General features: G+C 46.2%; 2 protein-coding genes across 2 annotated transcripts; both read right to left on the bottom strand.

Moving 5' to 3' along the window:
- Positions 1-2,483: 2,483 nt before the first annotated feature.
- Positions 2,484-7,655, bottom strand: LOC143955803 (uncharacterized). Its single transcript, XM_077465924.1, has 2 exons — positions 7,389-7,655; positions 2,484-6,829 (listed from the first exon to the last, which is right to left on the bottom strand). The coding sequence occupies exons 1-2, from the start codon at positions 7,510-7,512 to the stop codon at positions 5,676-5,678; spliced, it is 1,278 nt and encodes a 425-aa protein (XP_077322050.1). The 5' UTR covers positions 7,513-7,655; the 3' UTR covers positions 2,484-5,675.
- Positions 7,656-8,210: 555 nt separating this feature from the next.
- Positions 8,211-11,959, bottom strand: LOC143955956 (gastrula zinc finger protein XlCGF66.1-like). Its single transcript, XM_077466081.1, has 5 exons — positions 11,912-11,959; positions 9,754-9,871; positions 8,686-8,820; positions 8,474-8,597; positions 8,211-8,359 (listed from the first exon to the last, which is right to left on the bottom strand). Exons 2-5 carry the CDS (start codon positions 9,850-9,852, stop codon positions 8,226-8,228), a joined length of 492 nt encoding a protein of 163 aa, XP_077322207.1. The 5' UTR covers positions 9,853-9,871; positions 11,912-11,959; the 3' UTR covers positions 8,211-8,225.
- Positions 11,960-15,650: the final 3,691 nt, after the last annotated feature.

Here is a 15,650-nt window from a genome sequence, read left to right as displayed (position 1 = left end):
ACAAACAAAAAGCAGCCAGCTATTATAAGTAGAAGAGCGCCTGATGCCGGTTAGCTCCGGTTAACCCCGGCCAGCCTGGCACGGGACTTGGAAGGTTCCTGGAAGGGTTCTGGGACTTCTATGGATTTTAAGGTTGAAACCTATGCAAAAAAAATGGGTTCTCCACCAAAATCCACACTAGGTGCTTATCTGAGCATACAGCCTAAAATCTGGCCAGGAAAATGGGGCCAACAAGCATGTGCCCTCCATGAAGAATTTTGAAGTCACATGCCCTCAACACGCCCTTGTCTGGGAGGACGCCCTTTGTCAATTCACCTTTTCCACATGTTGATGAGCAAAAGGGCCTCTTCCCTACAACCCTGGCACGGTGGTTGTGTGGGTCTGCAGGGGGATTTATAAAAGGGGTACAAAGTACTCCTGGTTAATCATTCACCCCAAAAAAAATAAAAAAATTCAAAACAAAACACCACGACAAACTTCTTTAACCACTTCAATCCAGGGAATTTTCACCCCCTTCTTGGCCAGGCCAATTTTCAGGTTTCTGCGCTGTAACATTTTGAATGACAATTGTGCAGTTATGCAACAACGTAACCAAATTTTCCCCACACACAGATCCACGTTCCTGTTCTGTCACCAGGACTTCGCGGCTGCCGGGCACGTGCATCGGCTCCCGAGTGACGACGGCGGCGTGCACTCGCCCCCTGTACCGCCGGGAAGCCAAAGACGTCATATGACGCCCCGCCCAGAGTGTTCCTGTGGATGTCATATAACAATGGGCAGGTAGAGAAGTGGTTAAAAAACAATCCCCCCCCCCCCAAAAACATCTACCATCCTCAATAACGTCACATCATCCAGTGGTGTTGATCCATGTCAGCCACGATGAATGATGATCCCGTTGACCCATAGAAAGAAAAAAACGACAACTGGCATGACGATCTTCACCCGACTCCTCTTCGCCAATCATAGTTCTCGGGCCTCTCAGCTGAATGTAAACAAATGGCAGTGGAGCTTGCTGACGTCATTGACAAAATAGGATGATGACCATATTGGGTCAATAACATCATCCAGAATGCTCGCCAGCTTATTTACAAGTCAACAGCAGCCACTGGCATCTTAGTAACCAATGATGCAGTGAGGCTTCCAAAGTCTTAGCAACCAATGATGTAGTGAGACTGCTAACGTCATAGCAACCAACGAAGCAGTGAGACTGCTAATGTCATAGCAACCAACGAAGCAGTGAGACTGCTAGTGTCATAGCAACCAATGATGCAGTGAGACTGCTAACGTCTTAGCAACCAATGATGCAGTGAGACTGCTAACGTCATAGCAACCAATGATGCAGTGAGACTGCTAACGTCATAGCAACCAACGATGCAGTGAGACTGCTAACGTCATAGCAACCAATGATGCAGTGAGACTGCTAACGTCTTAGCAACCAAGGATGTAGTAAGACTGCTAACGTCAAAGCAACCAATGATGCAGTGAGCCTGCTAACGTCTTAGCAACCAATGATGCAGTGAGACTGCTAACGTCTTAGCAACCAATGATGCAGTGAGACTGCTAACATCTTGGCAACCAATGATGCAGTGAGACTGCTAACATCTTGGCAACCAATGATGCAGTGAGACTGCTAAGATCTTAGCAATCAATGCTGCAGTGAGATTGCTAACATCTTGGCAACCAATGACGAAGTGAGACTGATAAAATCTAAGCAACCAATGGTGCAGTGAGACTGCTAACATCTTGGCAACCAATGACGAAGTTAGACTGATAAAATCTTAGCAACCAATGGTGCAGTGAGACTTCTAACATCTTGGCAGCCAATGATGAAGTGAGACTGCTAAGCTCTTAGCAACTAATGATCCAGCAAGACTGCTAACATCTTAGCAGCCCATGATGAAGTGAGACTGATAATATTTTAGCATCTTAAAAGAGGGTTTCTCTATGTTAGATGTGATGTGAAACTTAAGTGAGGAAGAAAGATGATCTTGTGGTTGGTGGTCCAGAAACACGGCTTGACTCCTCACAAGACTGGGCTGTTTATATTCATGCTAATTCTCTTGTTTAGAGGGACACGGGACATAGAAAAGATGGAGGGGGGTTTCTCTATGTTAGATGTGATGTGAAAGTGAAGAAGAAAGATGATCTTGTGGTTGGAGATGTGGTTGGTGTTCCAGAAACATGGCTTGACTCCTCACAAGACTGGGCTGTTTGTATTCATGCTGATCCTCTTGTTTAGAGGGACACGGGACATAGAAAAGATGGAGGGGGGTTTCTCTATTTTAGATGTGATATGAAAGTGAAGAAGAAAGATGATCTTGTGGTTGGAGATGTGGTTGGTGTTCCAGAAACATGGTTTGACTCCTCACAAGACTGGGCTGTTTATATTCATGCTAATCCTCTTGTTTAGAGGGACACGGGACATAGAAAAGTTACAGAGAACATCATGTTTTTAAAAATGTAAATCTTTAATCTTTGTTTCATATAAAACTGTCATTATATTTGCATTTTTAACTTTCCAATGAGTAAGATGAATAATAACTTGGGGGTAATAACTTCCATGGAGTAAAAGGGCTTATGGTAAACAATGAATGGTGACATCGTCCTCCCTATGTACAAAACACTGGCCTGTCCTCCTTTCTGAACACCATCAATCTTTAGTGATCTAAAGCAAAAGTCCATTAAGGACTAGGAGCTCTCAGTCCTCTTAGAAAATGGCACAATATGTTGTGAGCTGTTTTCAGAATCTCCTCTGTAGAACTGCTCCCAGCTCTACTGCCTGCAGGAACTACCAGCCCTCCTGGCCGCTTGTCCACCAGCCCACCTGGCTGCTCCGAAGATCTCCTAGGGCAAGGGATAGGAAGGTTTAAGCACAGTGCAGCCCTCCTTGAAAGGCTTGCTACATGTGAGTCGTTCCCCTCCTGAATCCCTGGTTGTGCTGATGTACTCACTCTGTCCTCTTTGCTCCCTGCTGCTCCTCAGGCAAGGTTCCTTCTCCAACCGAGACTCTGATAGGAACTTCCCAAGCCCAGCCTGGAAGAAGAGCCCCCCAGACACAGGGGTCCCCTTCTAGGCCACCGGCAGCCTCCTCAGCACTCCTCTGCTGGCATGGCTTCCCCATTTTTAAGGGCTGTCCTAGCCACCCTGCCAGAGCATTCTGCCTGGGAATTGGCCATGTTCCTTCAAGTATGCAGATCAGTCCCTCCTGGCCTCCACCTTCTAACTTCATTATAGACTCACAAACTAACCATGAGTCATAACAAAAATTTTCCTGCACTAACACTAGAGGGTGCTACATGTACATGTGCATGTTAGGCGCAAGCTAAACCTGTTCAATCTGTCTGGGATACTTTGCAAGTGGCAAGTCTCGATGGGCTGACCTAGCCACCCTGCCAGAACATTCTGCCTGGGGATTGGCCAAGTTCCTTCAAGTATGCAGATCAGTCCATCCTGGCCTCCACCCACTGACTTCCAGAAGCTTCTCCAAACTTCTAGATCCAGGGGGTGGTTCCAGAGAACTGCCTCTGTGAAGTTATCCAGCCTGACCTGCAGTAACCCAGACCCAATTTCAGACTCGCATAACTTACCATGAGTAATAACTTACAGTAAATTTACACTATTAACAAACTAGAGGGTGCTATGTGTACAAGTGCACATATTCGGCACAAATGAAACCTGTTTAATCCGTCTGGGATCCTATGCAATTTGCAAGTCTAGATGGGCTGACCTAGTCACCCTGCCAGGACATTCTGCCTGGGGATTGGCCAAGTTCCTTCAAGTATGCAGATCAATCCATCTTGGCCTCCACCCACTAACTTCCAGAAGCTTCTCCAAACTTCTAGATCCAGGAGGAGGTACCAAAGACCTGCTTCTATGAAGCCATCCAGCCTGAGCTGCAGTAACCCTGACCCAATTTCATACTCACAAACTAACCATGAGTCATAACTTAAATTTGCCTACACTAACACTAGTAGCACACTAAAGGGTGCTACATGTACATTTGCACGTTAGGCACAAATGAAACCTGTTCAATCCGTCTGGGGTCCTATGCAAGTAGCAAGTCTAAATGAACTGACCTAGCCACCCTGCCAGAACATTCTGCCTGGGGATTGGCCAAGTTCCTTCAAGTATATCGATCAGTCCCTCCTGGCCTCCACCCACTAACTTCCAGAAGCTTCTCCAAACTTCTGGATCCAGGGGGAGGTACCAAAGACCTGCTTCTGTGAAGCCATCCAGCCTGACCTGCCATAACCCTGACCCGTTTTCAGACTCACAAACTAACCATGGCTCATAACTTAAATTTTCCTACACTAACACAAGCAGCACACGAGAGTGCGCTACATGTAGATTTGCACGTTAGGCACAAATGAAACCTGTTCAATCCATCTGGGATCCTATGCAAGTGGCAACTGTAGATGGACAAATTTAGCCACCTTTGCAGGACACTCTGCCTGGGGATTGGCCAAGTTCCTTCAAGTATATCAATCAGTCCCTCCTGGCCTCCACCCACTAACTTCCAGAAGCTTCTCCAAACTTCTAGATCCATGAGGAGGTAGCAAAGACCTGCTTCTATGAAGCCATCCAGCCTGAGCTGCAGTAACCCTGACCCAATTTCATACTCACAAACTAACCATGAGTCATAACTTAAATTTGCCTACACTAACACTAGTAGCACACTAAAGGGTGCTACATGTACATTTGCACGTTAGGCACAAATGAAACCTGTTCAATCCGTCTGGGGTCCTATGCAAGTAGCAAGTCTAAATGAACTGACCTAGCCACCCTGCCAGAACATTCTGCCTGGGGATTGGCCAAGTTCCTTCAAGTATATCGATCAGTCCCTCCTGGCCTCCACCCACTAACTTCCAGAAGCTTCTCCAAACTTCTGGATCCAGGGGGAGGTACCAAAGACCTGCTTCTGTGAAGCCATCCAGCCTGACCTGCCATAACCCTGACCCGTTTTCAGACTCACAAACTAACCATGGCTCATAACTTAAATTTTCCTACACTAACACAAGCAGCACACGAGAGTGCGCTACATGTAGATTTGCACGTTAGGCACAAATGAAACCTGTTCAATCCGTCTGGGATCCTATGCAAGTGGCAACTCTAGATGGACAAACCTAGCCACCTTGCCAGGACACTCTGCCTGGGGATTGGCCAAGTTCCTTCAAGTATGCCGATCAGTCCCTCCTGGCCTCCACCCACTAACTTTAGGAAGCTTTTTCAAAGTTCTCGATCCACGGGGAGGTACCAAAGACCTGCCTCTGTTAAGTCATCCAGCCTGACCTGCAGTAACCCTGACCCAATTTCAGACTCATATAACTTACCATGAGTCATAACTTACATTTTCCTACAGTAACATTAGTAGCACACTAGAGGGTGCTACATGTTCTACAGGCGGTTGGCCAGCCTAAGCCAGACAGAAGTTTGGAAGCTTTAGTCAACTCTGAATTCCTTTTTGAAGCCTTTCGTTAAACAGAAAAACCAGAGGAGCGCTCAGCCACGTGTTTTCTGAGGTGTCTATCAAGGTGAGCTTCTTCCCAGTGTGAGATCTCTGATGTACGACATGATCCATATAGAAGACATTTCCCGCACTCGGGGCGCTAATAAACCTCAAGGGTTGTGTGGGTTCTCTTATGTTTAAGTCAAGACTTGAAAAACATTTCTCGTATTCAAGGAAGGCATACGGCTTCTCCCCCTGTGTGAGACATCTGATGTTTGACAAATTCTGATTTCCATAGATAACATTTCCCGCACTCAGTGCAGGAAAACAGCTTTGTCCCCGTGTGCCGGATCTGATGTTCAGTGAGGTTGGACTTTCGTGCGAAACTTTTCCCGCACTCAGAGCAGGAATACGGCTTTTCCCCCGTGTGTAATCTTTGATGTCTGGAAAGATGGCCCTTCTGTGCAAAACATTTCCCGCACTCAGGGCAGGAATACGGCTTCTCTCCCATGTGAGACCTCTGATGCGTGACAAGCTCAGATTTTTGCGCAAAACATTTCCCGCACTCAGAACAGGAATGCGGCTTCTCACCCGTGTGCAATCCCTGATGATTATAAAAGCTGGACTTATTTGAGAAACATTTCCCGCACTCGGCGCAGGAAAACAGCTTCGTCCCGGTGTGGCGCAGCTGATGTTCAGTGAGATGGCACTTTTGCGAAAAACGTTTCCCGCACTCAGGGCAGGCATACGGCTTCTCACCCGTGTGCGATCTCTGATGATTGACAAGATCTGATCGCCGGTAATAACATTTTGTGCACTCGCTGCATTTATACGGCTTCTCCCCCGTGTGAGTTCTCTGATGACTTTCAAGGATATGTTTGAGCGTATAACATTTCCCGCACTCGGAGCAGGCGTATGGCCGGTCGCCCGTGTGCAGTTTCTGATGTCTGGAAAGCGTGATCTTTTCCGAAAAATATTTCCCGCACTCAGAACAGCAATACGGCTTCTTCCCCGTGTGAGATCTGTAATGTTTGCGGAATTCTCCTATATGAAAAAAACATTCCCTGCACTCAGGACAGGAAAGAAGCTTCTCCCCCGTGTGGGACCTCTGATGTATGATAAGATCAACTGCAGAGCTAAAACTTTCCGCACAATCGGGACAGGGAAAGGTCTTCCCTCCCTGAATTCCGGCCCCATCCCCCACAGTACGAGGTTGCTCAGAGTCGGAGGGATTCCATGGTCTATCCACACTGTGAAGTCCACCATCCATAGTGGAGATCATTGTCTTTTCTCCTCCACAATCTCCTGTGATGTCCTCATCTTCCATTCTACAACCTGGAGATAAAGTGAGAGGATCCTTTGAGGGTTTCTCCATGGCGTGTCCTGGAAAAATATAAAAACATCATCAATAGATATGAGAGGGTTAGTTCACTTCCATCAAGATCCCATCTGGATCAGGTAGATATGAGTGAGGAGATGTTCTCTGTGGAGGTCCCAACCAGCCGGGACTCTTCCCCCCTCTTCAGTCCTTTGGTCCTCCTCCCAGATCACTTCTACATTTACACAGCCTTGTCAGAAGAGCAGGAACCAATGGGGACTGGGAGGTCCATGCTCTTCACACAACCACAAGCCTAGGCACTGGGTCATGTGACCTCTGATAGACAAGAGGGTCAAAGTTCAGACTTGCAGACCCTTTTCCATAGAACAAGTGACCATAGGCCTAGGCTTCTGGTGATATGCAGCACTGGAGGGAACCTTGCTTTTAATCCCAACAAGACCGTTAATAGAGGTTTATGTTAGCATTTAGCTATAATTCAGCTGAAAGAAGAACCAACCATTATCAACCTATTATTGGCTGATATCACTCAGCTCCCACCCTACTCTGGACCAATCAGTGAACAGTAACAGAGCAGAGATAAGAGAAGAATATATGATGGGTCACCTGTGCTGATCTCTGTAGGAGTGTCCTCCTCTATGAATGTCCTCGTCATTCCAGCCTCCTCCATATATTGCTGATCATCCCTCACATACGTCTCTTCTACTTCACCCTCAACTTTCATGTTCATCAGATCTTCACCCTAAACCAACAGAATGGCAGAAAATAACATCTGTAACATAGAAGTATTTATGATGTGAGATCACATAGAAAATATCATCTTGTAGAGTCCACACATCATCTCCACATGTCAGAGTGTTCAATCACTTTATGTTCCCGACCCCTCAACTCCACCTACCTGATGATGGTGGGGGATGGTGTGACCTTCCTGTGTGGAATACAGAGGACGGGGACATCTCTCTGGTGGGTTCCTGTAGCTGGATGACTCCACCATGGTGTCCTGGTACAGATCTTTGTGTACTTCCTCCACCCTACCATCCTCCTCTTTTATCTCTTCTTTAACACCAACTTTAGGATCTCTCAGGTTTCCACTCTGAATATATAATAAAAATGACATCAATGCTAACAATGCAGATAATGTACAGATCCTAATGATACTATCAGTGATTGTTCCTCATCTACCTGATGATGGTGGGGGATGGTGTGACCTTCCTGTGTGGAATCCCGGGAATACAGAGGAGGGGGACATCTCTCTGGTGGGTTTCTGTTACTTGATGGCTCTATTATGATATCCTTGTGTCTTTCAGAAAGCTCCTTCATCACTCCATACTCCTCATCCGCCTCTTTATACTCTTCTTTAACAACAATATTATCACCCCCGAGATTTCTACTCTAAATATTTAAAAGAGAAAACATATTGTAACAAAAAAGCTTGAGTATAAATTACTGTATAACTACCAATAATTGTTCCTCACCTACCTGATGATGGTGGGGGATGGTGTGTCCTTCCTGTGTGGAATCCCGGGAATACAGAGGACGGGGACATCTCTCTGGTGGGTTCCCATTACTGGATCCATCTGTAGGAAACACACACACTGACTGAATACATTGTTTCTATGTGTTTATCAGATGATGGGGGATGGGTGGAGCCTCCGTACTGCTCTCTCCTTTACAATAAAGTCTCCTCTTACCCGGTGATGTGAGGGGCGGCTGATTGTCCATCATGACGTCCTTGTAGAGATCCTTGTGTCCTTCTAAATACTCCCACTCCTCCATGGAGAAATAGACAGTGACATCCTGACACCTTATAGGAACCTGACACACACAATGATACAGTCACCATCCAGACACATCCCTTGTCTGTTACTGGATAATGTCCCAGAATTCCCAGAATCCTCCTCACCTCTCCTGTCAGCAGCTCCATCATCTTCTTGGTGACTTCTAGAATCTTCTCCATGTTGTGTCTCTCAGGTTTTAGGGAGTCACATGGAGGCACTGTGATGGTCATATGATCACCGGACTTCACAAGAGGAAATCTCTGTATTGGAGAACCAATAGGAACATCATGTTAGAATCCCAGAATCCTCCTCACCTCTCCGGTCAGGTCTGTGTTTTTATTAATAGAGATAAGAGTGATGTCATGTGACCTCCCAGAATCCTCCTCACCTCTCCGGTCAGGTCTGTGTTTTATTAATAGAGATAAGAGTGATGTCATGTGACCTCCCAGAATCCTCCTCACCTCTCCGGTCAGGTCTGTGTTTTTATTAATAGAGATAAGAGTGATGTCATGTGACCTCCCAGAATCCTCCTCACCTCTCCGGTCAGGTCCGTGTTTTTATTAATAGAGATAAGAGTGATGTCATGTGACCTCCCAGAATCCTCCTCACCTCTCCGGTCAGGTCTGGGTTTTATTAATAGAGATAAGAGTGAAGTCATGTGACCTCCCAGAATCCTCCTCACCTCTCCGGTCAGGTCTGTGTTTTATTAATAGAGATAAGAGTGATGTCATGTGACCTCCCAGAATCCTCCTCACCTCTCCGGTCAGGTCTGGGTTTTATTAATAGAGATAAGAGTGAAGTCATGTGACCTCCCAGAATCCTCCTCACCTCTCCGGTCAGGTCTGTGTTTTATTAATAGAGATAAGAGTGAAGTCATGTGACCTCCCAGAATTCTCCTCACCTCTCCGGTCAGGTCCGTGTTTTATTAATAGAGATAAGACTGATGTCATGTGACCTCCCAGAATCCTCCTCACCTCTCCGGTCAGGTCTGTGTTTTATTAATAGAGATAAGAGTGAAGCCATGTGACCTCCCAGAATCCTCCTCACCTCTCCGGTCAGGTCTGTGTTTTATTAATAGAGATAAGAGTGATGTCATGTGACCTCCCAGAATCCTCCTCACCTCTCCGGTCAGGTCTGTGTTTTATTAATAGAGATAAGAGTGATGTCATGTGACCTCCCAGAATCCTCCTCACCTCTCCGGTCAGCAGGTAGATGATCTCCAGGGTGAGGTTTAGTATCCTCCTCTCAGTCATGTGACTCCGGTCCTCCTCCATCCTCTCTGATGTGGTCATGTGATCTATGCGGGTTTCCCTGTAGACGGATAGCGGAGAATTACCTGGACTGCATTGGTTGTACAATATTAGGATGGGGATATAAGGGGTTTATAGGTGGGCTTCCCCCCAGTGGGAATTGGAACATGTAGATTGGATTACATGGTGTTCGTATGTTAGTACTGCCTAATGAAAACACATGTGCTAAAACTACCTGTAAAAGGTCCTTTTTTTTTAACTGAGATTGTCAGGCGTATTCTTCTCTTCCAATCCCCGCATGTCTCCGCACTACTCTACACCAATTGCATGAAGGCAGACAGGACAGCCCAAATCACCATTCCTCTCCCAACACCTCACATGAAGGCCCCTCCACCCCACACCAACTCTGTGTGAGGCACCAGACAGTCAGACGCCCTTCTGTAACTGCGTATGCATGTACATGCATGGCTGCAGACCTTCCGCTCTGTGGGGGGGGGGGGGGGTGCACTGATCCCCACCGTTCATGGCGCGGCCCCACTTTTTTGCATTCTGCTGTGTCTTTTGGAATCGAAAAAGGCTACACTGCTATGTGTGGCTGAGCAGGAGACGGCAGCGCCTATCGCGAGGTCTACCCTGGTGCCAAGCATCAATTTGCCTGGCCACAGGATTGAGCCCCAAGCCCAGGTATTTAAAACCCAAGGGGCGTGGAGGAGGGTTAACTGAGTCTTACCTTTCTCCTTGCCCCTTCTTCTCAGTGACGGTGCTGCCTGTCTGGACCTGGGCTGCAGCCCTGCTTCACACTTTGCTGTGCTGTTGCGGCCAGGTCACAGAAGCCCTCCACCTTTCCCAGGACCCTGTGACTTCTTTTTTTTATTTATTTTTTTATTTAGTGGTATGCAACATACAATGAAAAGGTAACTTCCCAGAATATGTGGTACAAACAATGTAGCATATATATGATCAATAGCTTACGGCATCTGTACTAGAGGTAAGTACTCTGAGGGTAATTATGAGGGCCTGGGGAGCTACAGTTCATTGAGGGAACCATGAATGTCAACATGTACTGTGACATACTGAAGCAGAGCATGAGCCCCTCCCTTCAGAGACTGGGCCGCAGGGCAGTATTCCAACATGATAACAACCTCAAACACACCTCCAAGACCACCATTGCCTTGACTGGCCAAGCATGTCTCCAGACCTAAACCCTATTGATGATCTGTGGGACATCCACAAACGGAAGGTGGAGGAGCGCAAGGTCTCTAACATCCACCAGCTCTGTGATGTCATCATGGAGGAGGGGAAGAGGACTTCAGTGGTGACCTGTGAAGCTCTGGTGACCTCCATGCCCAAGAGGGATAAGGCAGTGCTGGAAAATAATGGCGGCCACACAAAGTATTGACACTTTGGGCCCAACTTGGATACTTTCACTTAGGGGCGTACTGACTTTTGTTGCCAGCGGTTTAGACATGAATGGCTGTGTGTTGAGTTATTTTGAGGGGGACGGCAAATTTACACTGTTATACAAGCTGTACACTCACTACTTTACATTGTAGACAAGTGTCACTTCTTCAGTGTTGTCAAATGAAAAGAGAGAAGAAAAGATTTACAAAAATGTGACTGAGGGGGTGTACTCACTTTTGTGAGATACCGTATCTATGAATGTGAGTTGGGGACCTTAGATTGTAAGCTCCTTGAGGGTAGAGACTGACGTGAATGTACAATTTATACGTATATGAAGCTCTTTGCGTAAATTGCCGATGCCTATATAAGTCCCTTTTAATAAAATAAGCTACAAATTCAACCAAAATTTGAATCCCGGAAATTGGATCAAATTTTGATAACAAATTGATGGTGATCCTCATCCTTTGTTAGAAGAGGTTGCTAAGGAGAAGAGGTCAGCGGTGGGAAAGAGTGATAAGGTGACACATCTCCAATATGAAGAGAATGTTCTGCCCCTGAAGGGGTTAATCTAGGTTTCCACACTATATATGCGAGTATCATCATCTGCCGGAGATAAAAGACGTCACAGCGACTATGGAGGAAGAGGACGGAACATGACGGGGGGGTTACTGGGTGTAAATAGAAAATAAGATCTTATTACCTCCTCTGCTGCCAGTTCCAACAATGTCTTCTTTCTACTTCCTCCTGACTCAACTCTGACCCGGAACTTCCTGTCTGTAGCTGACATCACTTCCTGTCTGGGTACAAGTGAGATCACCACCTTGTGGATCTCGGAGGAACTGCAGCCCCAAGAAACCTCTCACAGTTCGAACAGCAGGCATGGCCAACTTATCCCGCGTACACACTGTAAGCCCTTGTACGCACGGTCGGAACATTCCGACAACAAAATCCATCAAACTTTTCCGAAACTGGTGTTCCATACACACGGTCGGACAAAGTTGTTCGAAAAATCTGATCGTTTGGAACGTGATGACGTTCGTTTGTTTTTACGACGGGACTACGTTCAGGCTAGTAGCCAATAGCTTTGGTCTCGGAATTTGATCTTAGCATGCGTGGGTCACTTTGTCCGATCGGAATTCTCTACAAGCGATCGGACAAAGTCCGATCGGATCATGTTGTCTGAAAATTTTATATCCAGCTCTCAAACTTTGTTGGTCGGACATTCCGACGGAAAAAGTCAGATGGAGCCCCACACATGGTCGGATTATCCGACAACTCGGTCCGATCGGACATTTTTTTTAGTCGGAATTTCCGACAGTGTGTACCAGGGCTAAGGGTTCAAATTATTATAGACTGCAGTCTGACGGTGCTCTCAGTCCTATCACCGAACAGGCCTGGAGAAATACTCTTAAGAAACGCGATACAGATAACAGTGCTGTAGTTTGCTCAGAGTAAATCTGATAAGCTTTAATTTGTCTCTTGCTTATCTTGAAGAAAAGGTTCATACAACATTATAGCTACGCCTCATGTGCATCATAGAACCTTCCACAGTTATACAACAATTCTGTTCAGACGTACAAGTCATATCAACCTTTGCCTATTTACAGAACACCGGTATCTATTTCTCAGAAATCACATAACAAACAGGGAACAAGTTTGATTCTAAGGAATAGCTTCATGGGAACCTGCGTAGGCGAATTCCTAAGATTTAAACAAGTAATGTTTGACTATATGCATACTGACAAGATGGATACTAAACCTAAAATGGAGTCACAGTGGTTCTAGGGAATATATATATATATATATATATATATATATATATATATATATATATATATATTACTTCACACACGATCGGAAATTCGGCCAGCAAAAGACCGATGAGAGCTTTTCGTCAGAAAATGCGACCACATGGAGGCTCCAGCGGACTTTTGCTGGCGGAATTTCGGCCAGAAAAATATTGAGAGCATGTTCTTAATTTTTCTATCGGAAAATCGGTTCGTGTATATGCAATTCCGGCGCACAAAGTTCCGACGCATGCGCGGAAGCACTGAACTTCCTTTTTATAGTGCCGTTGTACGTCGACCACGTTATTGACCGTCGGAATTTGGTGTGACCTCGGAATTTGGTGTGACAGTGTGTATGCAAGACCGCTTGAGCTGAATTCCATCGAAAAAAACCTTCGGACTTAATTTCCAATGGCAAAACTGGTCGTGTGTACGCGGCATTAGAGGAGGCAGCTTGAGCTGAATTCCGTCAAAAAAAACCTTCGGACTTAATTTCTGATGGCAAAACCGGTCATGTTTACGCGGCATTAGAGAGACAGCTTGAGCTGAATTCCGTCAAAAAAAACCTTCGGACTTAATTTCCGATGGCAAAACCGGTCGTGTGTACGCAACGTTAGAGAGACAGCTTGAGCTGAATTACGTCGAGAAAAACCTTCGGACTTAACTTCCGATGGCAAAACCGGTCGTGTGTACGTGGCATTAGAGAGACAGCTTGAGCTGAATTACGTCGAAAAAAACCTTTGGACTTAATTTCCGATGGCAAAACCGGTCGTGTGTACGTGGCATTAGAGAGACAGCTTGAGCTGAATTCCGTCGAAAAAAACCTTCTAGACATGTGCGATTCGTTTCGTACGAATCTCAAATTCACAGGAATGGTGGGAGCCCCTCATAATATGCACAGCAGAGGTACAGCACCCGGAAAAAAATCAGCATAGCACAGGGATGGTGGGAGCCCCTCATAATAAGCAGCCCCAGGAGGAAGTCAGCACAGCACAGGGATGGTGGGAGCCCCTCATAATATGCACAGCAGAGGTACAGCACCCGGAAGAAATCAGCACAGCACAAGGATGGTGGGAGCCCCTCATAATAAGCAGCCCCAGGAGGAAGTCAGCACAGCACAGGGATGGTGGGAGCCCCTCATAATAAGCAGCCCCAGGAGAAAGTCAGCACAGCACAGGGATGGTGGCAGCCCCTAATAATAAGCAGCCCCAGGAGGAAGTCAGCACAGCACAGGGATGGTGGGAGCCCCTCATAATATGCACAGCAGAGGTACAACACCCGGAAGAAATCAGCATAGCACAGGGATGGTGGGAGCCCCTCATAATAAGCAGCCCCAGGAGGAAGTCAGCACAGCACAGGGATGGTGGGAGCCCCTTATAATATGCACAGCAGAGGTACAGCACCCGAAAGAAATCAGCATAGCACAGGGATGGTGGGAGCCCCTCATAATAAGCAGCCCCACGAGGAAGTCAGCATAGCACAGGGATGGTGGGAGCCCCTCATAATAAGCAGCTCCAGGAGGAGCAGGCGCAAACTTGACCAGCGGTGCATGGCAGACAATCCGCTTCTCAGTTTCTCATCTAATGAAACTTCGTATTTCGGATAGGAAATTCTTCAACGGAATTTCATATTTCGGATAAAAACCAAACTTCCATCAGCATCGACTGTCATATTGAGGTATATTGTTGCCTTTAAATTCATTGTAAAGAACGTTTGTACACGTTAACGAACCTAACGATAATTCGTATTTCGTACGAAACGAAACGGAATTTCAGACACGAAATACGAAATACGAAGTACGAATTAATTTTAATACGAATCGAAACGGAACAGAACGAAACAAATTTATTGACGGCGCCCATGTCTAAAACCTTCGGACTTAATTTCCAATGGCAAAACCGGTCGTGTGTACGCGGCATTAGAGAGACAGCTTGAGCTGAAGTACGTCTAAAAAAACCTTCGGACTTAATTTCCGATGGCAAAACCGGTCGTGTGTACGCGGCATTAGAGAGACAGCTTGAGCTGAATTACGTCGATAAAAACCTTTGAATTTAATTTCCGATGGCAAAACCGGTCGTGTGTACGTGGCATTAGAGAAAGTGACCAAACAGGGAGTGTCCCAAAAATGAAAGGGGAACTAAAAACTACACCTGCCTATAGATGCTCACAGGGGTTGGGTAAAATTATGGAAACACCAGGTAAAAAAAACGCAATCGTTACCTAATATGGTGTTGGACTGCCTTTGGCATCTTAAATTCTCCTGGGAATTGACAAATAGAAGTCTTGGATGGTAGATAATGGAATCTGAAACCACCCTTCACGCAAAAATTGTTCCAGTTCTCGCAGAGATGCCAGAGGCCAAAAACAAAGCCTGATCTTTTTTCTCCAAAATTGACTATAGCGGCTCTATAATATTAAGGTCTGGTGACTGCGGCACCCAGGGAAGGTGTGAGAGTTTGTCTACATGCTCGTCAAACCACCATTTAAAACCAGCTGTGTGAATTGGAGCATTATGATCTTTGTAAATGGCGCTGTCTTCGGGAAACAATGTATGCACCATGGGCTGCCCATGGTTGGCCATAATTCGTACATAGTCTCTGACAGTGACTCTTCTGGGTCAGAAGAAAAGCAGAGGCTCAACTGATTTAGTAA

Source organism: Lithobates pipiens, unplaced genomic scaffold (genome assembly GCF_037356315.1).
Source record: "Lithobates pipiens isolate NorthernLeopardFrog02 unplaced genomic scaffold, aLitPip1_a1.2 Scaffold_35, whole genome shotgun sequence".
NCBI lineage: Eukaryota > Metazoa > Chordata > Amphibia > Anura > Ranidae > Lithobates > Lithobates pipiens.
The sequence above is the reverse complement of the archived record's forward strand: the minus strand, read 5'-3'. Positions and strand labels throughout refer to the sequence as shown.